This window comes from Antedon mediterranea, chromosome 9 (genome assembly GCF_964355755.1).
Source record: "Antedon mediterranea chromosome 9, ecAntMedi1.1, whole genome shotgun sequence".
Classification (NCBI taxonomy): domain Eukaryota; kingdom Metazoa; phylum Echinodermata; class Crinoidea; order Comatulida; family Antedonidae; genus Antedon; species Antedon mediterranea.
The window spans coordinates 24,816,972-24,838,093 of record NC_092678.1 but is presented as its reverse complement, the minus strand read 5'-3'; the positions used below and the strand labels follow the sequence as shown (position 1 = coordinate 24,838,093).

The window sequence follows — 21,122 nt, the reverse complement described above, 5'->3', positions numbered from 1 at the left end:
ATGTATTGTTGAACCAGATTTGAAAGCAAACAGTGTGGGCATGCAGATAGTAAAGTATATAATTTTTCAGGCCAAATAATTGATTCAATTTTATTTGGTAAAACCCAGTGGCTTGAAATGTATCTTGCTTGTTACAAAATAAAAACACCATAAAATCTACACTTTAATCCCAACTATAATCCACATACTAATCCACAATTAATCCAATATAAATAGGTGGTCAGAGGATTATACCTTTTTTGAACCATACAAGCACCTGCCATGACGCAATATCAAAATCCTTTTGTGATAAAACTGTCATTTAAATGCAACTTTAGGTTTTATATCTTCCTTTGTATTGCATAAACAAGGTAAACTATCCTATAGGTGAACCCACTAACAGATCTCTTAATTATTTGAGAGGGATTTCAACAGGTAAACTAGATTAAAACTTAACTTGATCTTTCAACCGTGAAAGCCATGTCTGAATATCTCAGTCTGATTAAAATATTATTGACAATCTATTTTTGAACTTTTGGCAGGTCCACCAAATAGAATCCTTGTTATAGTCTTTGTCCATTTTAAAGCTCAGGTACAGGCATGAATTTTAAATATAATATTTGGTTAATTGTACATAAATCAAATATTTGTAACAGAAATCGAGACGAAAAAACATGAATTTCCCTTAATATGGTCAAATACAAAATTTGGCAAAATTCTTCCATAAAAACCAGGAAGACCCTTTTTCAGTAGTTAGGTAGTTAACCTAATGTAATAACATGTCGGGTGACTCCCTAGACGGTGAAAAAAGATGAAATAAAAATCTGAAGTTGAATAAAAATATCAGAAATGTAATATTCAAGTTATATTACCTATATTTAGTCATCTGATAACATTTTTTACCACACCATTTATTTTTCATAGCTTTTTAAAATGCCTCGCTATTTACAAAATTTGTGTACAAAAGAATAGAGATTTTACTGTGTAATTTGAACTATCCCCCCACTGATAAGAAAGTGCTTATTTCCAACAAGCTTGTGTAACACAAATAAAATCCCAAAAATTATGAAACATAGGGGAAACTATAGATCGATAATTATTGGAATGTATGATCAATAGAAATTTTTTGCCCGCCCCGGGCCTTTAAGACCACTTTGTTAACCTTGTGGATGTATGGTAGCAAAAGTGTCATTTTTAGCTTATGGTTAAGGATTACAGACATTTTTATGATATGCACTTTAATTATTAAAAAGAATTTAAAGACCCTTTATTTAATAAATCCTGTTCCACAAAACTTACATATCTTCACCAAAAAACATAGTTGTTGGCATCACACAATTTAAAAACCTTAATTTATTTATATATTGTTTTTGCAGTATTAAATGATGATATAGAACATGATTCGTCAGGATTGGTACATGATCGCTCTACGGATGACATCCAGGGTCAAGGGTCATCTCTGGGTCATCACACTACAGATGATTTGGTGAATGGTCAAGTACAACTTATTGGTACGGATGCTGTACTCTCACAAGAGGTAAGAATAGTAGCATTTATTTTACTATGAAATACCCAATGAGTTAAATGTCTTGTTGTTCAATAGATGTTGTATAAGATTGAGGTAAGAATTAACATTAATTTTTACCATGGAATGCCCAATGAGTTAAATGCTTCGATAGATGTGTTATAAGATTGAGGAAATGTAGAATTCAATCATCTTTTGGACAAAGCATCATTGAAATTATTTCTGCCTATTCACCAATATGCAATACTAATATAGGTACATAGTCATTTTTTAACTCCCTATGGAGGAAGCCTAGCTCTTCTACAATTCATATTGCCAGGGTAAATATAACTTCTTTTAGTCACTGAAGGAATTTGTATGTGTGTTGAATTGGCCCAGTTTTGTCCCTTGTCTGCCTACATTCTCCTGGGGAATATAACACTAACACAATTATTGGTGGATTCAACATGGTTTCTGTAGCATACTTGAATGGTAATCTGTTTGTATGCTCTGCCTAGGAAACCAGTAATGGTTAAAATACCTATGCATTCTGGCAACAGTCGGGTCTGAACACAATTGAAGTTCCATGGCTGCAGCATAATATGAATAAATTTATGATAGTTCAAACCAAAGTTACTATCATATGGAATATACAGTAAACTCTCCCAATACTGGACACCATTGGGCTGGCCTATTATGTCTGTTTTTTCTTTGTGGAAAGTCTGGTATTCGGAATGTGTGTTTTTAATGGTACAAATGAATTTTGGGACCTTTTGAACCTCATGAAAAGTCTGGTTTTGGGGGAGTTTCTTTTTTTCAGAAAGTATGGTATTGGGAGAGTCGACTGTATTGTAGATACAAGTAAAGTAAGTTTGGTCAGTCCACAGTTTTTTTTTGTTTTTGTTTTTTTAACCATTTTTAATGAGGGTGATCCATCCAGCTATTGCTGATCATTAGGGACACTCAGAGGTTCATAAGACAAACATATACACAAGATGCTCTACATAAACAAAGTCTTATTACAAGTCTTTGGGTGTGGAGTAATTTGGTCCTTAGAAAAAATCCTGACATGTGACGGGATTTGAACCCAGGACCCTTGGAGTGGTAGCCAAGTGGAGTAGAACAACTCATAGAAAAAGAGAATCCTTGGTAGATGATGAAAGAAGTGATGTTTCTGTAAATGTTTTCGATTAAAAGCATTAACATTTACCTGTATCCTGTTATCTTAAAATTTCACAGTTGGGTTTAAATTTGATGTTGCCAGAGGTGATCGATGTCCCAACTCAAACAAAAAACTAATATTGCTGCATCATAAACTTGAAGTGCTGGTATTTTAGATTAAATTAGTTATCATGCCCAAGGACAAGAATGATGTACCAAACTTTGGACCAGAGTTTGTAAACGTATATCCAAAGGCCTATGGCTTACTTTCTACCGACCTCAACATTTAAGTTCTCTGCCAAAGCAACTAAGCACTTTGCCTCCTGGAGGAAACTGTTAATTAGTCAGTGTATGTTATGTTCAAATACATTTTATTTGTTATTTTATAAGCATTTTATTTGAACTGATGGATTATTTCTAAAGTTTAATTTGATTTATCTTCATGACATGATTGCTTTCCTTAGGCAAAGGGTTTTACTCTCTCATTCTTTGGGTGGATGTTTGGAGCCATTGAGATTGCTTGTACATGTTTATACATGAGAGAACTTTCGAGGACCGATGACCAACTCAGGTCAATCGATATGTCTTCGGTCGTCGGCTGGACCTAGAAAACTTCAAACCTGTGTCAATGTGAGGAGCGAGTACAAATGTTCACATATTTCTGCATGTGCACAATGAACTAACATGATATAGTTATTTCGTCGGTCATTGCAAATTAAAATCGCCCTATAATACCTGTTTTGTCTTCATGTTCACTAAAGATAGTGATGAATCTCTTTGCAATAGACCCTTTCTCATGTTCTAGAAACCATTAGTATTTAAAATTAGTGATGTACTGTAGGTAGGGTTGGATCTTAATGATGAGTACTACTTCCAGTATCCAGAAGTTTCTTAAGTTCGGTGTTGAAATAAGTAAGGGTGGAAGGGCTTAAAATGTGCCTCAGGTTGGGTGGAAGACTTTGACAGTTGGGTTCCCTGTCAGAAGATTTACATCCGTAAGTTAATGGATGCCAGATTGTTTTCCATCCGTCCATTCAGAAGGTATAGCTACTGTGCAGTAGGAACAGTTTGCCCTACATCTTCCAATTCCCTTGATTCTGTTGTTCCCAAACGCCAAAGTCCTTACCTAAGCATATTCTTAATTCGTCGTCTTGCTACTGTGTTGCTTGTAACAGTATGTTTTATCAAGCTTCTTCCCACGTCTCTTGTGGCGGTTGACTCACCAATCAGGATACAATGCCTCAAATCCATGTCAGGAGGAAATACATGTGATAGTTGACAAACTAACTCGCTTTCCTATTAATAGTAAATATAGCATAGAATATCTAGAATATTTCAGTATCTGAATTATATTACCTTCAAATTTCAAATAAAATGTCACTTTAGATTTCACAAGTGGCCAATTAATTTGATTATAATGTGTTCATAAGGAATTTTATGTGATGGTTGACTACCATAAGTTATATATATTCAATCTATCAAATACCAATTTAATAATACTATATCACTCATTCAGCAAATAACGTTATTATATTTTTCAAGTAATAATATAATATAATAATATAATACAAGTTCATTAAAAACCATACTTTTAAGTCCCACTATCATTTCTTTTCTTCCGTCTTCCAAAGGGATTGATAGGATGATAGAAGAAGAACTTTTTTTTATTTAAATGGATTTTATTTTGATTTTAATAAAGTAAAAGGATGCATTTACTTTTAAATATTATTTTTAAAACAGTTTTTCTTTGCTGGGGATATTTTTGATTTATCATTTTTGTTCCCTTTGTTTTCTTAAATATTGAATCTCATAAATTATGTGCCTGTTCAGACGGGTTCAAATAAAAATGAAATCAAATGACTTTTTTATGCTTGATGAATACCTCTTATGTTTACTGTCTTGTAGTGGCGCTGTAGCTTGGTGATTAACATGTTTGCCTTACAATTCCAATGTCTGGGTTCAGTCCTGACCTAGTGCTAGGATTGTAACTCACGACACTACTCTTTTAACTTCATTCCCTATAAGCCTAGTCTTTTAACTTCATTCCCTATAAGCCTAGTCTTTTAACTTCATTCCCTATAAGCCTAGTCTTTTAACTTCATTCCCTATAAGCCTAGTCTTTTAACTTCATTCCCTATAAGCCTAGTCTTTTAACTTCATTCCCTATAAGCCTAGTCTTTTAACTTCATTCCCTATAAGCCTAGTCTTTTAACTTCATTCCCTATAAGCCTAGTCTTTTAACTTCATTCCCTATAAGCCTAGTCTTTTAACTTTATTCCCTATAAGCCTCAAAAGACCTTTTTATTTTATAAGCACAATAAATTATAAAATAGTTTATCCTGTAATTGGTGAGTTTGTGCTTGCTGTTGGATGCGGATGAAATAAAAAAATACTAGGTTTAATTCTTCTTCTTCTCTTTAACTGTCAATGCGTTTTCAAACAGCCCACTCTCAATTATCTGTAAACAGAAGTTTATTTACTCATGCAAGTTTATTTAAGTGAAAACTTAATTTTAAAAGTGTATAACAGGATTTGTTCGGGAAGGATTAAAATCCTAACCATTACTAATCCATGGGGATTAGTATCTTGTAGATGTTTTCCTTTTAATCCTCTCAAACTTATCCTACACTTAAGTTTGCAGACTACACTAATTAGGCAGAGGAAAAGTAAAAGGTCAGCAATTGGTTGAAGTGCAATAAACTTAATTTTAAGTGTTTTCATTTATGAAAAATCATTTTTATAATCTAATTTGCAAATGTATAATGGAGGAAATCTATTTTAGAGGGATACGCATACTTTCACATGTCACGCCTCTTTTACATCCAATTCTACCAACATTCTAAACGTTTTTTCCTTAAATGTTTTTTTTTAAATGAAAAATGTTCAATTGAAACCCAATTAATACATTTCTTGATTAATTGTTTGAACACAAACACCATTAAAAAATAATGAATTAAAAATAGGGTTTCATTAGGGAAACAAGTTAATCATGCAAAATAATTCAATTACGGATAATTTGTCACATTTTAAATTGCTTAGCGATCAAGGATCTATGAAGATCTTTGTATGACAAGTCAGGAAAAAGGGTTTATCCATTTTGATACCATCTTTGAGATCACCGGAAAAAAGAAATGAAAAAAGAAATGAAAAATTAGAGCAAAAATTGCAATGTGTTAAAGCTCCTCAATCAACTTAGATTTGGTTTGGCCTCCTAAGAATTTAACATTGTAAGCGTAAAACTACTTATTTATCTACAACTTTGTAAATTCTTTTGAGCTACAGTTAATAAGTTAGGTCATTGAAGGTTGGTTATACAAACAACAAAACCTTGTATGATTAACATGGTACATAGAGAACTCTTCCTTCCTATGTACAAACACAATTAAAACATCTCATTCATAAATGTTTTTTTTTTATCATGAATAAAAAAATAAATTTATTTATGTGCGGAAGAATGATTTGTGAAATGCAATTGATACACAGGTGTTAAAATATCATAAGATGACTCATATAAATAGAATACTTGTTAACCTTATTAACTTGAATTTAAGTTGAATTTCTAGTAGTAGCATCAAAAAGCTCTGTCTACACTATCAAAGTAGTTTGATAAAAAAGGTTTATACCCAAATATGGTAGTGCTATGACATCATCCATTATGGGCACATCACATTTTTTTGTCACATAAAGTTTGATGGTGTAGACAGAGCTTTCACTCATTCATCAAATACCTATACACTATATTAATAGTATAAAAGTTCATTGAAAACCCTACTTACCTAACTATTCTTAGTTATTTGAATGGATTTTATTTTGATTATATATAAATATGCTAGTGATACAGTTATAGCCAAATATGGTAGTGATATGACATCACCATGTCCATATATGGGCACATCACATTTTTTTTCACATAATGTTTGATAGTGTAGACAGAGCTGTAGATGTGAACCTATGGCTACCTGCAGTAAGTCTGGTTTATAAGTTGTTCTAGTAATAAGTGACAACCATTACATTGATTTAATTGGAGAAAAGTTCCAGTTAAATTAAACTAACTGGACAATTTAATAGAAATTAGTAAATTACATTTATAGTTGTTTTCACTTTTAATTTAATGCTGTTATGGTGTCATACTATTAATTTCCAGTGCTGTAACGCAGAGGCCTGAGGCCCTGGTTTACAAAAGCCTAAGTGGCCCTCCAACGCTGGAGGCCTTGGGCGTTTTTAGCCTTTTTTGACATAATTTAATGCCTGGGCACTGCTCAGACCCCCCCTCCCCCCCATAAGGTCTGGGGCCCCTCGGTTTAGTAGCCAGGGAGCGCGCATAACCGTTACGCCACTGTTACTAGCACTCCATATTTAGAAATATTTGAGGGTTGTGTATATGTTAATAGTAACTTGTTTATCTACAAGGACAAACAACACTTTAAGATGTCATTTATACACTTATGTTGACAAAAACAAGTTATTAACATACTTCATTCTCATGATTATTTCTTCATAGTGGATATTCAGTACCGGTTTTAATTAGTCCCTATTTTGTTTGCCCAGTATGTTGTTTACAAAAAGCAACACTTAACATGAATAAACAGAGGGCATTATGGTATTAAGTTATCTTGTATACTTACTAATGATAGTGTTAGTTTTTAGCTCTAAACTTAAGAATAACCTTCTAACAATCTAAGTCAAAACATGAGTAAAGATGGTACATTACACAGTATCAACTTATTGCTTTAAATTGATAATGATAGGGCTAATAACAGCTCCACACCAAATCATGTTTAGTCAACCTTCTTAGTATCTTCTTAAGTCATAATAGCATACATAGTGGTATTAGATTATCTCTTTCTCCAGTTCATGATAGGGCTAAAATGTAGCCTTCTTAAAGTCCCTTTAATTAGTAATATAACATTACACATTGATCCTTTTAATTAATACCTGTGTGGTCGGTTTTCATCTAGTCCTTTTATTTACATATTGAGAATCTTACTTAAGTTTGTTACTTAAAACAATGACAGAATTGGTCACCTAATATACTGTGTATTTAAGGGAAAAACATCTTGAGACTGTTGATAAACTTTGAACCAATCAGTGTTCAGTAAACCATATGATGTCATTACCATAAACTGTTCACCTCACATTAATTTAAAGACCTTATACTGTGATACAGCATGGCACAGTCATAATTTGCCTAAGAACATTTAATGCTATGTTGTCATGTAAAATTATTAACACATTGTAACTTTCACATTCCCATAAAATTCCATGTATTATATTTCAAACACACTTTTTTGTTAAATTCAAAATACGTCTGTGATATATTGATAGTTTGTTGACCTTATTATTGACCACATCTCTCTCTGTCTGAGGTTTAGCCTTCAAGCATATTTTGTGGTTGGTCCTACAAAAAAACTCTCTTACCTAAAATAAGTACCTAATCCCTGGATGTTGTGGGAACACCATGGTCATCTGAACATAAGACCTATGGTTTATCTGGTGTTGTTTGTGGTATACATGTGGTAGATACAATTGCTGTTTTTCCTGAATCAGTACAAAAATGTATCAAATAAGTTGCATAGTTTTACATAATGTGCTACCTTCCAATATGATACTCATTATATAGTTTTTTTAAGCAAGCTATTTTCATTATCAACTAGAGGCTGTGAAGATAAAGTTCAGTGTTGTACTTTGAGGTGCAGATACTTGTATAAAGAACATAAACGCTTAATAAACATCATTTCCTTAAATATCTTAATAGTGGGCGAGTTCAATGACCTATGACCTATGTGATTACTATCTACGCACAACTTGATCATTACCATGCCAAACATTTAATTGCATATTTTGCCTATTATTGTTACGTCTACTAATAAAGTATGTTTTTATTTCATTTTGATTGTTAATCACATTTCAAGAGGTAATTTAATTAGGCATTTGATGGTAAAACTGATACAATGTAGCAATTGTTTGATGAGGAACACCTTGTTGAATTAACTGGTTAATTGTAGTGAAGGCTGAGTGCTAGTTGAGGTGTTGTGAGGTCTCCAAAAAGGTGGAATCCTATGTAAGCACGCATTCCCTTAAGTCACACCATTTGTCTTTCATTAGGATCCTAGCAGGGTTTCTAGACGCTCTCTTTCCTCATTTTGTAACTGAAACAATTTTTACGCCTAAGGTTCTTTGTGGTAGATTTCGTCTCATGATATGCTTTGAAAACACATGTCCTGGTTTATTACACCTTCCAAAATGTTCAATAGTTAATGTTTAGATATTCAGTTGTTGAAAAAAAATGATTGTGATTAAAACAAAAATATTGGCACTAAGTACTTTACTTTTACTTTTTTTACTTTAAAGTTAGATTTTCTTTTCAAAATAATTTTGAAAAATTAGATGATTTACATAAGTTTGCTGCAAGAGATGCTTTATAATTGATTTACTCTAACAAAGTTTGTACTCTATTTCAAAGTTCATAGATTATTTTCTACTTAAATATGATACATAACCAAAATGTGAATTTAAAGAAAAAGAATTTTAAATTGCCGTAAGCACAGATCTCACTGGAGTTCTTGGCCTATGTCGATAATATTAGATTTTATAAGGCAAACAGCCTGAAAAGAAAAAGACTTGCATTTAAAGATTGTGTTTGTAGCAGTTGGTATACCTCCTCCATGGTATAATCTACAGTAGCCTAAGGGCGCTAGAACATCCCTGCTTTTAAATTGTTGTAAATTATTAAGATTGTCGCCGGTCTGTTCATCAATGAACCTTGCGAAATTTATCAGCAACTTCCTGTGTTTTAATTTGATAAATTGGCCAGAAATCACGTCTTGTAAATTACCGCCCTAGCCCTGCCGATGTCGTCGGCTAGTGGGTCTTAATAGTAGGTTGCTACTGTAACCTTTTGCACAATTTATAGACTTCCTAATTGGAACATTTAAATGGTTTTTAATTGTTGTCAAATTCTTAATGATTCTTGAGTGCTGATTTATATCTAACCCAATAAACAACATTCGATCATGTTGAATGCACATTTATTTTATTTCTTACATTAAACATTTATGCTTTAAATGAAGTTCAATGCCTTTCAATATAGAATGTACTGTACGGTATGTCACTGTTTAAATGGTTCTATGTGGTGATTTGTGGCGTAACCTAAATTTGTTAACATTAATGTTGAGTACAGGTTCACAAATGTACATTTTATGATTCTTGTGAATGGCATTTAATTGTGACAGACTCTAATGGTTAATGATTTCTGGCATAACATAGTACATTGAACATTCTTGTTCTTGTTGAATACAGCTCACCAACGTTCAAATTGTGTCACTCTCAAACATTTGATTTTGTTCTGCACAGTTCACAAACTTGTCACATCGAATTAAGTGTGTTCTTAATATTTATAACATACTTAAATAATTGTTTTCAGGAGTTGTAACCTGTATACTTAGCTACCAATCCTATCATCTTAAGGTCTCAAATTATTTGTTTTTGGCAGAATTAGTGTGAATTGTATGTCGTTATAGAATTATAAGACAGTGGCAGATTGATTATTTAAAAATTGCAAACTGAGACATTGATACCATAGACCAACTGTTGCAATATAGGGCTTTTTCATTTCATATCTTTCTTTATTCTAGAAAACTCTTTCAATACATAAATACTGGTCTCCCATGAGCTCCAGATTTGTGACTAAACTACAAAAGCAAAATAGTCATATGTAAAAAAAAAACAAAAAAAAAACTTTCCTTAAATACTAAATTTGCTCTTAAATACTTAAAAAAATTCATTAATTGGTAATTGTGGCGTAAGTGAAATATAGAGAACAAAATTAAAGCTTGGATTCTACTCAGATAGGGTAGAGTACTTTTGATGGCCTCCTGTTGTTTTGTATTTCCAATTCTGATTTAGTGCTGTTGTTGCAAAGTACAGTCATTTAATTGTGGTTTTTTTTTAAGGGGATTTGGAATTGAGAGATCAGTAAATCTTTTTAGGATATTAACTTGTTTTATAGCTGTTTTTGTAAAAGCTGTTTGAAATTACTGATTAGTTTTTTAGATTAGGTAATTTGTAAAATGGAAAAATCAGAAAGTTCAGCAAGTTTAACTATCGACATAAATTCATAGACCAAGAAAGGAATAGGAAATGAAACTTGAGATTTTGTATTCTTGAATATTTTAATTGATTTTGAATGGTTTCTTACAATGTCTGACTGACTTATAGAAAATGGTGAGAGATTTGGTGCAGGGGATGGGCAACACATGGAGAGCGATGGGCGTCAATGGAGAGATAGGGATCAGGGGGGCTGGGCATTAATGGAGAGAAGGTGTTGGGGAATTGGCATCAATTGAGAGAAGGGTTGCAGGGAGATGGGCATTAATAGATAGAAGGGGTGTAGGGGATGGGCATCAATGGATAGAAGAGGTGTAGGGGATGGACATAATGGATAGAAGGGGTGTATGGGATAGGCATCAATAGAGAGAAGGGGTGCAGGGGGAATGGGCATCAATAGATAGAAGGGGTGTAGGGGATGGGCATCAATGGATAGAAGAGGTGTAGAGGATGGACATAATGGATAGAAGGGGTGTATGGGATAGGCATCAATAGAGAGAAGGGGTGCAGGGGGAATGGGCAACACATGGATAGAAGGGGTGCAGAGGGGATAGAATTCAATGGATAGAAGGGGTGCAGGGGATGGGCATCAATGGATTGAAGGGGTGCATGGGCTAGGCCTTAATGTAGAGTAAAGGGGTGCATCTATAGCAGTCTTTTGAATAACAAAGTAGGGATTTTTTTCCTAATAAAATTAAAAGCTAGACTACTCAAGCCTATAATGTTTCCTTGATGTAGCCGCTGGTTGTCTAGAAAGCTAGCAAGTTGAAGGTACTTGCTAATATTGTGGTTATCACATCCTAATGTATTCCATTGTGGTTGATTGATACATTTCATGTGGTTTGCCCAAATTAAAACTTATTTTTCAATTAGCTTTTTAATCCATTTTGGTTTTCATGATTCAGTTTTTTCTGGCATAAATCAAGCACCAATAACAACAATGTATTATCTACCATTATTATTATACTTATGTTTTTGTTGTACCGTATATCCTCTGGTATAATCCCACCCACCTAGTATATCCTCTGGTATAATCCCACCCACCTAGAACACAAAATTGGGCCAACTTTGTGAGGTGCGAATTATACTCGGTTCAGGACCAAAAATCAATATTGGGAATATACCTGGGGATATGCCTGTTTGGGAATTCAGACATAAAGTAGGGGGTGGGATTAAACCCAAAGTAGGATTTATTATACTCAAGGATATATAGTATTTCTTTTTTTAAGGAAGTAATTTTTTTCATTAAAATAGAATATTTTTTTAATGTTAATATTTGGTTTTTTTTCATAGATGAATGATCCACAAAGTACCCTAGTAATTGTAAATGCTGGTGGATCTGACCTTTGCCCTCCATCAAGTACGATAGATGATACAACGTTATCAAGCCCAGTCTTCACCCTTTCAGGTAATAGTACAAGATTATTGTTATATTGATTATTGCGATAAATTTTGCTTTCAAATATTTCTTTTATCATATTGAGCTGATTTGGTTCATGCAAGGTTTGTGATGTTTATTTGAATTATTATTATTATTATTTCGATTTACGACCACCAACAACCAAAGTATGTCATGTTAGTTTATGTGGATGCGGATGGGATGCATGACCTTGATCCTCACTTCGACACAGGTCCAGGAAACTACCGACCAAACATTGATTGACCTGACCAAGGTTTGTCATTGGTCAGTTGGTCGAAAACTCCCAATTATCTCTATCTTATGATTATAAAAAGTCTAGTGGGTAACACTTGTTGAATAGTCTGCACAATTATGTATTTAATAGCAATATACTACTTTCTCAACAAATTTCAACTGGTTTAACCAAAAAGTTAACATTTATTTTTAAAATATACTACATCAACTTGTATGTCTCCTGTAGAATTTGTACCCTGGTATTGAAGGCAAGCATCATATACCACTATTGCTAAACTTTCTTTACCTTTGATAACAATCGATAAAAAGACAAGTTGAAGCCAGAAACAATTAATGAATTGAATCAACTAAAAAGTTACTTTAAACTTGAATAGCCAACATAATGCCTTCCATTAGTGGCAATCTTCTGGGTTAACTTGGTTCATTATTTATCAAATGCTTTATTTTTTATAACAGATTAAACTTCAAATTTATGACTTCCGTATAATGCATTTAAGAATAAAAGATTATTGGTTGTATAGAGTGAATTTTAATCTACAAATTTTCAACTTTGTGAAAAAGTTTTGAGCAATCAAAGAACTCTTATTATATGGAGTGTGGTTTTAATACATTGAGAAGATTTATTACAAACCTTTCATTTTGATTCCTATGACAGAATAAATAATGAAGCATATCTTGTCTACTGCAGGTTGTGACAACCATTGAAATTCAATACTTTAAGCTAGCTTTATCCTAGCTTTTAACAATTAGCTTTAGAGTCACTGAAAGGTGACGAAAGCAGAGAATAGTTGATTGAAAGCTGAAAGAACTGCTGAACTTTTACGCTTTTTTTTTTTTGCTGCTATACAAATGAAAGATTGTATCATTAATAGATTGTAATCGCTACTGGTAATAGTATTATAATAATAATTACGATGCAAAATATAGCACTACAGAACAATCTTTTTAGCAACTTTCCATTACATTTTGTGCAAAAAAAAAGATTTGAATTCTTGTAGAAGATGTTATCAAGATATTATCAAGATTTAATCAAGTGTTGAAAATTGTCAGAGTGCAAATGATTGTACAATGGAACCCATAATTATCCCAGATTCTCTATGCCTCCAGACATATATTAGCCTTTTTCTTGTTCTAAATTTAATGCAAAAATGAATACACTATAGGTTGAAATAATTAACATTGAACGTTTTCCTAATATTCTGCCCTAGAAATGGCAACCTTTAGATTCTATTTAAACTATTAATACCCCTTTTATTTGAAATATCAAATTTGGTAATGAAATACAGATCATGGTATCTAGGCAGCCTTTGTGCTCCATTATTGTACATCTTGAATTAAGTAGGAATTGACGACAATGAACACAACAACATTCTAATTACAGTGTTCGTCAAAAGTAGGTTTTTAATTTTGAGGGAGATTTTTTAAGTGATCCTTGTCGTGAGTTAAAAACAGACACTGTCACTGCTTTTGTTGATCAAACCTGTTTCACACTTTAAGCCCTGTTTACACTATCAAACTAGTTTTACAAGAAAAGTGGGATGTGCCTATAATGGTAGTGATATGCCCAACTATGGTAGTGATATACATCATCATGTCAAAATATGGGCATTTGTTTGTCACATAAAGTTTGATAGTGTAGACAGATAATGAAAGCCTGAGTCCCGGACATATCTGATACTTCCATCCATAAAGATTTTCTGTTTAAAGTTAAAAATTACTTGCCTACAAATCAGGCCATTGACTTTTAGAATAAACGTATTAACATAACAAATGTCCCATTCAAATAGAATAACCCAGAATCCTAATAACTACAGCAATACATCGATGTGGCTTTTTGTATACTTACTATAGAAAATATTCAATTGCTTTTAAAAGACTATTTCATTATCAAACTATTGATGAATAGATACCTTTGAGAGCTTAGCATGTTCTTGTTAATATTATATTCTTATCAATTCATTGTCATTATCTTTGAAATCTTGACCCAGATACAGTTATTTGTACTTGGGAATTTTGAATAGGATTGAAGGATACACTTTTGTCTCTTTTTAAAAACTAGGAAATCGTCTTTGACACACTTTTTAATTGTTCAACAAAGCTGAGCCTCAATTTGTACAATCCTAAGTGAATGTATTTTAAATTGGTTTTAAAACCTTTATGTTTCTTTAGTACAGAACATAATAATAATACTGCCATTTTTTTATTGGAGGTTCACTTCTCAACAAATGAACTAAAAAAAATTGATAGAAGTGCCTACAACTTACACTGAAATGAAGTTTTTCTGACAAAAAATAAACACATTAACTGTGAATTAGGAGTAATGTATTCAACACATGAATTGATGAGTGTTATATCTATAAATATTGCCTCCACAAATGTTGGAAATGGAACAGCTTTTCAAAAATTACCTCTTCCTTCCCAGCATGCCCCACCCTATTAAAAAACCGACCGACAATTTAATTTTAGATATGAAAAAGTCACCGTAATTGTAAATTGAATTTTATCAATAAAAGTTCACATAGAAAGTGGACTTAAGGCACCTCACTCTGTAATTGGCAACTTTTCTTGCGTGTTGAAATTTATTTATATTATTATGAAAAAAATAAAGTTAAGTGGTTATCAAATTGGCTTCTTTTTTTATAGTCCCTGGACCTGAATCACCAGGATTAATCAACTGCCTTTAGCTAGTTGCTTTAAATGTTTCTGCTACAACTACTTTTTATCTTAAAGCAATATACAGATTTTTTATTTTCTTCTTATGTTTTATATAATATACAAAACACAACTATTAAATTAATCAATTAGTTATAAAGTACATGGGTTGTTTAAAACAGATGTTTTTCTTGTCAAAATATCTAATTGGATTCAAAATATTTTTTAAAAGCCAATGATAAACTATGATAGCTATAATTAATGAACATTCTTCAGTTCAAATAGGATATGATAATCAAGTTTCAACCAATATTTTTAATTCAAGGACCAGTTTTTTGAAAAATTCCAATTTTTATTTTTCTACATTTCTATGAATCAAGGACATTTTTAATTTAATTTTAATCTCGAGTCATGTTTAATTTAATTTTTTGTCATTTTATTTGTTGTACTTAAGATGAGTTAAGCTTGACCAACCATTAAATAGTCATTCAAAATGAAACTTGTTCACCTACGTACCTCTTGTTCATTTCCCAACAGGACGTACGTCTTGTCCAGCAAAATCTGTATACATCTGTAAAGTTTCAGGTTAATTTATTGATGCCTGTTCTATACAAATCTTTTTGAAAACCTCAAACTTCTTAGAATTTAGTTGAGTAAGGATGTGTTATTGAATGAATAAAAATGAAGTATCTGTTGAAATCATAAAAAAATACATATAGTTTTATTGATGACGACAGCATATAGAAGGAGAGTGGAATTTGATTTCAAGACATTAATGTTTTATAGCGCTCAAGATACACTTTGTGAAAGAAAAATCAATTAAAATAATTATGCAATTAAATGATTATCAAAATCTCTATTGCATCTTAATTAGGCTTCCTTTGCAGGTCTGTGTCCGGCACCTGTTGTGATTAACTCGTCAAATGGGTTTACAGACGCCGTCCCGTTACATCTTCCTCTCTGCTTCCTAATACTGAATACTGATAAGCCACCTTTACAACACACATGGTTTAGGTTTGGGGTAGAACATTGCCCGAGTCCCAAGACATAAGGTTGACGACATCAATTGTAGAATATCTCTCGCCAACAGAAATGAGTTGCACTCTTCTGTCAGCGTATTGTAATGTTATACAAATCCCATCGGTTATAAACTGGTATTATTTTTAAATTGCTTTATTAAATAAAGACCCGCTTCTTTTCAATTCAGATAACCCAATTGAAAAAGTTCAAAAATGATTTGAACTTTTGAATATCTTGAACCATCTGAAGAATACATTAATACATAGTCACATTTGTCAGCTTCAAAATTGGAATCTTTAATGGAATTTATTTGTGGCCCATTTCGGAATTAATAATGGCATATTTTGTAAAATCTAATTCAAGGTAATATTTATAACGTTAGGTAATATGTACTACCACTTACTTAATATACTGTAATATCCACCTAGCAAAATTGTATAATAACAAAATTGTGTAATAATAAAGGTAAAAATCTCCAGAATCATTAAATCAATACCTCCTCTGAATTCCTACAGTTTTAAATTACACATTCTTAAAATCTTATTTTAATTTGTATTTTCCATAGCCTACAGTATTTATCGTAAATGCTGGTGACATGACCATTCTTGGCTTTCACTATGATTTCCTATATTTGTTGATAATTTGTTGTGACTGTCACTCCCAGTATAGTTTCAGCACAGTTAACGCATCTACGCCTTTTTCATGTCAACGACCTTCTTGTAATTGTTACTAGTCGGTGTTTCTTGTCAGCATTAAGTGCTTTTCCCTTGCTACTAGCGATCGACAACGACAGCACGTGTAAAATAGATTCTACTCTGTACTTTTCTTGGAAGATTTTATCTATCATAACATTTTCTCTTTGTTCAGTTTACTAAAATTATTTGAAGTCATTAATGTTGTAATGAGCAAAAATGTGACTTTTACTAGGTTCTCACCCTTTTCACTTTCTGACCTTCAACCTTGTAAGATGTTTCATGTAGATATTATAAAATTAATTATAATATTTAGAAAATAATAAAACGATTAAAAAGTACTGAACAATAGCCACAAGTTGATTCAGAATAGTGGACTGAAACAAATCATCTCTCTCATCTATATTCCGTTGATCCTTCACTAAGAACAAAACAAGGAATAGACACAGTTTAAACAATACATAAAAATAGACCAAACACAGAAAAATTCAAATGTTCAAACAATCATGGGGCTCAGGGAGCCACCAGTATGGTTGGTAAGGTTTTAAACAATCATGGGGCTCAGGGAGCCACCAGTATGGTTGGTAAGGTTTTAAACAATCATGGGGCTCAGGGAGCCATCAGTATGGTTGGTAAGGTTTCAACCTGACCACTTTTTTGACAGAGGCCTTTGACAACCCAGTGGCTTGAACAAAGATTGTTTCAATTTCTTGTGAAAACCGTGTCACTTTATTTCTTGTGGCTACATTACTGACACTAAACAAAGAGAATGATTACTTAAGACACTTACTGTTTTTTTTTTATATTTTAACTATAGATTCATTTTGACCTAAGATGTCAAGAAGCTAGTAGTACACTGCTGGTAAGTAGACTTTTTTGTTATTTTTCCCATTGGTATTCCACAATCTTACAACACAATTTATCCATGCCTTCAAGCAATTTCAATTATGTACAGATTACAAACAAACTTTTTCACACAAAAGTTATTTAATTTTTGACGACGATATGATCTTTTTGTAATTGGGTACTCAATGTTAGAGTGGAAATGGAAATTGGGTTGAAATTGCTACATTTTCTCTTTCGATCTAAAAATGAAACTCGTAGTAATTAGGATATTTGCTCGCTATTAATAGATTTGCAAAACATAAACAAAAAAGGTAAAGAATTTTAATAATTCGATACAATACATATCGCTATATATCACAAGCAGACAACGTACATTGATAAACGAACAACCTTCTTTACCAAATGATGTAGGTCGTTCGTTTGTGAAAGTACGTTTTTTGTTTGTGAAGGTACGTTGATTGTTTTACTTTTGTATTTTTGCCGGCGATTGCCTTCCATAAACACGTACAAATGAATTTTACGAATTATGTACCTGTACATTGTATGCAGAAAAATATTAAAGGTACAAAAACATTCAAAGGAAAATAATTGTACTAGAGTACTTGTAAAAACGAGTTTTATTTACTACAATGTAAAAACAGTACATCCCATATTAAGTTAAAATACATTTGGGGCTCAAAAAAGTATCCCCTTGATATTTTCCCTCGCTCGTTTCAAAGAATTAGGAAACCTATAAAGCCTGCTACTAAAGTTTAGCATTTTTTCATACAGTTATATATTATATTATCTTTCAGTAGACTGGATTGATCATTTATCGTATGCACTTGCACTCAAATTGAAGTTATTGAAAATCAATTGATTATATTATGTAGTCTTTGTTGATTCCATAAAAATCTCCGGGGGAAGACTTTGTTTTATCAACTTCAAAATTTGTTTTATTAACTTCAAACTTGGAAGTTATCAACTTCAAACTTTGGAAGTTATCAACTTCAAACTTTGGAAGCTATCAGCTTCAAACTTTGTTTTATCAACTTCAAACTTTGTTTTATCAACTTCAAACTTTGTTTATCAACTTCAAACTTTGTTTTATCAACTTCAAACTTTGTTTTATCAACTTCAAACTTTGCTTTATCAACTTCAAACTTTGTTTTATCAAATTCAAACTTTGTTTTATCAACTTCAAACTTTGGCAGTCATAAACTTCAAACTTTGTTTTATCAACTTCAAACTTTGGAAGTTATCAACTTCAAACTTTGGAAGTTACCAACTTCAAACTTAGGAAGTTATCGACTTTGGAAGGTATAGTATGAAGTCATTTGTTTAAAAATGTGTTGCTACCATGACCATCACGGTTCCAAATAAATAAGGTATACAGGAAGATTTTATTCCAGAACATTTGTATTGGTATATTTATTTTGAAGTATATAATCTGTGATAATGTTTATCCTGTTTTACTGATGATTGATCATGGCATGATTATGTACTTCTAACAGCTATGTATGTTGCTGAAAAATCATTCAGGTATATTTTACAGAAAGTGACCATACCTAAGTAGATAAATGAGGATACGCTATGGATGACGGATGCTCCAAATAAGAAGTCTATCATTCGAATATGAAGCTTTTGAGTCTAATTGTCATTCTGTGCAGACTCACTCAATAACTGATTACATGTTGTGTTTCAAAGGATTCGAAGTGAAGAACATTGGTCAAATGACTACAACTATTAATATATGATATTAAAGCGATAATACAAATTGGGGTTTTCTGTATTATTAAATCATTGATTGATTTTAAAATTTTAAGTATTATTACATTATTGATTAAATTTGTATCACATTTATACTCATTCATATCGATAATAAATATGCATTCAAACGACAATCTACAATATTTTATATGTTGTTGTGCTGTACATTTATTCAATTGTTGTGGTCACTCTAATCAAGTTTGTAGACGCGCGCGCGCATCTAACTGTAAGTACCATCGAGTGGTACCCGGCGTGCGCGTCACTCAACGTGCACGTCACTCAACGTGCGCGTATACAACAGCGTGGATTTTTGCACATGCGCGTACGCTAAGTAGCCTCGTTATGAAAACTGTAACCTATTATAATTTTAAAACTGTGTATTATCATGGATAATTTCTGCATGGTCTTATTAATAGTGTTTAGGCATCAGACCCTCGAAACGGAAATAACCATTTACTATCTTGCGAACATAATGAAATGTTTACACGATGAAATGAATAGAGCAGAAGTAGACCATTATTAGAAAACGAGAACGGGGTGATATTTTGAGGTCAATTGATTTGTGATTTATTCGTTATATTAGTTGTTATGATGTATCACTTGATTTAGGTCATTGAGGCTTCCGACTGCTACTTGACATTATTTATTACCTTTTTATTGTCATCCCTAGGTAAAATGTAAAGAATTACAAAAGTCTTTTATATTGTATGTTTTTAACTATTCACATACATTGTAATTTTAACACGATTTTCGCAATTTACAGATTACCGTGTAACAAAGAAAAGAGACACGGTAGTAGGCCTATGTAGTGCATCTTCAATGAACTTTATTACCTTTTTATTGTCCTCTCTAGGTGAAATGTAAAGAATCACAAAAGTTTTTTATATTTTATATTTTTAACTATTCATAACCATTGTATTTATTTTGAACACGATTTTCACCGTATAACAAAGAAAGAAGCCACGGTAGTAGGACTTTATAGTGCATCTTCAATGAACTCGTAAATATGTATTTCTAGTCGTCGTTTTTTTTTTAAATCTACAGAAGCAAAAATATTTATCTTGAATCTTAAAACAAAATTTAGTATCGCGTTATGTCTGCTTATCATTTTGATATCTGTCATACAAGTGCTATATGTACTTTGTAGTTGTGACTAAGATTTAAAATGCTACAAATGACAGAAATGTATCCGAATTGTATGGAAACGGAACACTGTCACTTGCTCAACTCAACCCGTGTGTATAGACAATGTCCCGTGTGTATATCTTGAGATACACGACTTGGACATTAATAAGTCTGACTGATGATGAAGGATCGGTCGCACACGTATCGAAAATAATCAGACCCAAACATCATGTTTAATCGCCAAGAACGGCAGAGCTTTTTTTCAACGAAGCGTACCTAAACTGATATCCAATCGCATTGAATGTATGCGTATCATTTTTACTCGTTAATGATTCGTATGATTATCAAAAATAGAATGTTTGTAATGATCTTTAAGCAGAAATCCAGGTAAATTATATATTTTAATCGCTTATCCAGAACTCGACATACCCGCGGACATACCATTCAATTATATTACATTTTCTCTACGATGATGCGGTCGGAAATCGATAGCGGTAACACAAAGAGCATTTAAATACTGATAATATGTTTTTTACGCGGGCGTCGAATTCGTGGTATGAGTAGTAGAAGCATTTTAGGAAGAAACTTGACATACCCGCGAACAAACCATTCAATTATATTACACTTTCTCTAC

The 21,122-nt window shown here is 32.4% G+C and overlaps 1 protein-coding gene across 4 annotated transcripts in view; it reads left to right on the top strand.

Annotated features, from left to right (window-relative positions):
- The window catches only part of LOC140058571 (cyclin-D-binding Myb-like transcription factor 1), a 53,474-nt gene extending 33,980 nt beyond the window's left edge, over positions 1-19,494 (top strand). For 3 of the 4 annotated variants that reach the window (XM_072104246.1, XM_072104247.1, XM_072104248.1), the window contains exons 15-18: positions 1,356-1,516; positions 12,044-12,158; positions 17,586-17,630; positions 18,409-19,494. In XM_072104246.1, the coding sequence (XP_071960347.1) occupies positions 1,356-1,516; positions 12,044-12,158; positions 17,586-17,596 (287 nt within the window). In that variant the 3' untranslated portion in view covers positions 17,597-17,630; positions 18,409-19,494. The remainder of the gene's footprint in view (positions 1-1,355; positions 1,517-12,043; positions 12,159-17,585; positions 17,631-18,408) is intronic. The other variant, XM_072104249.1, reaches the window with a different exon arrangement.
- Positions 19,495-21,122: the final 1,628 nt, after the last annotated feature.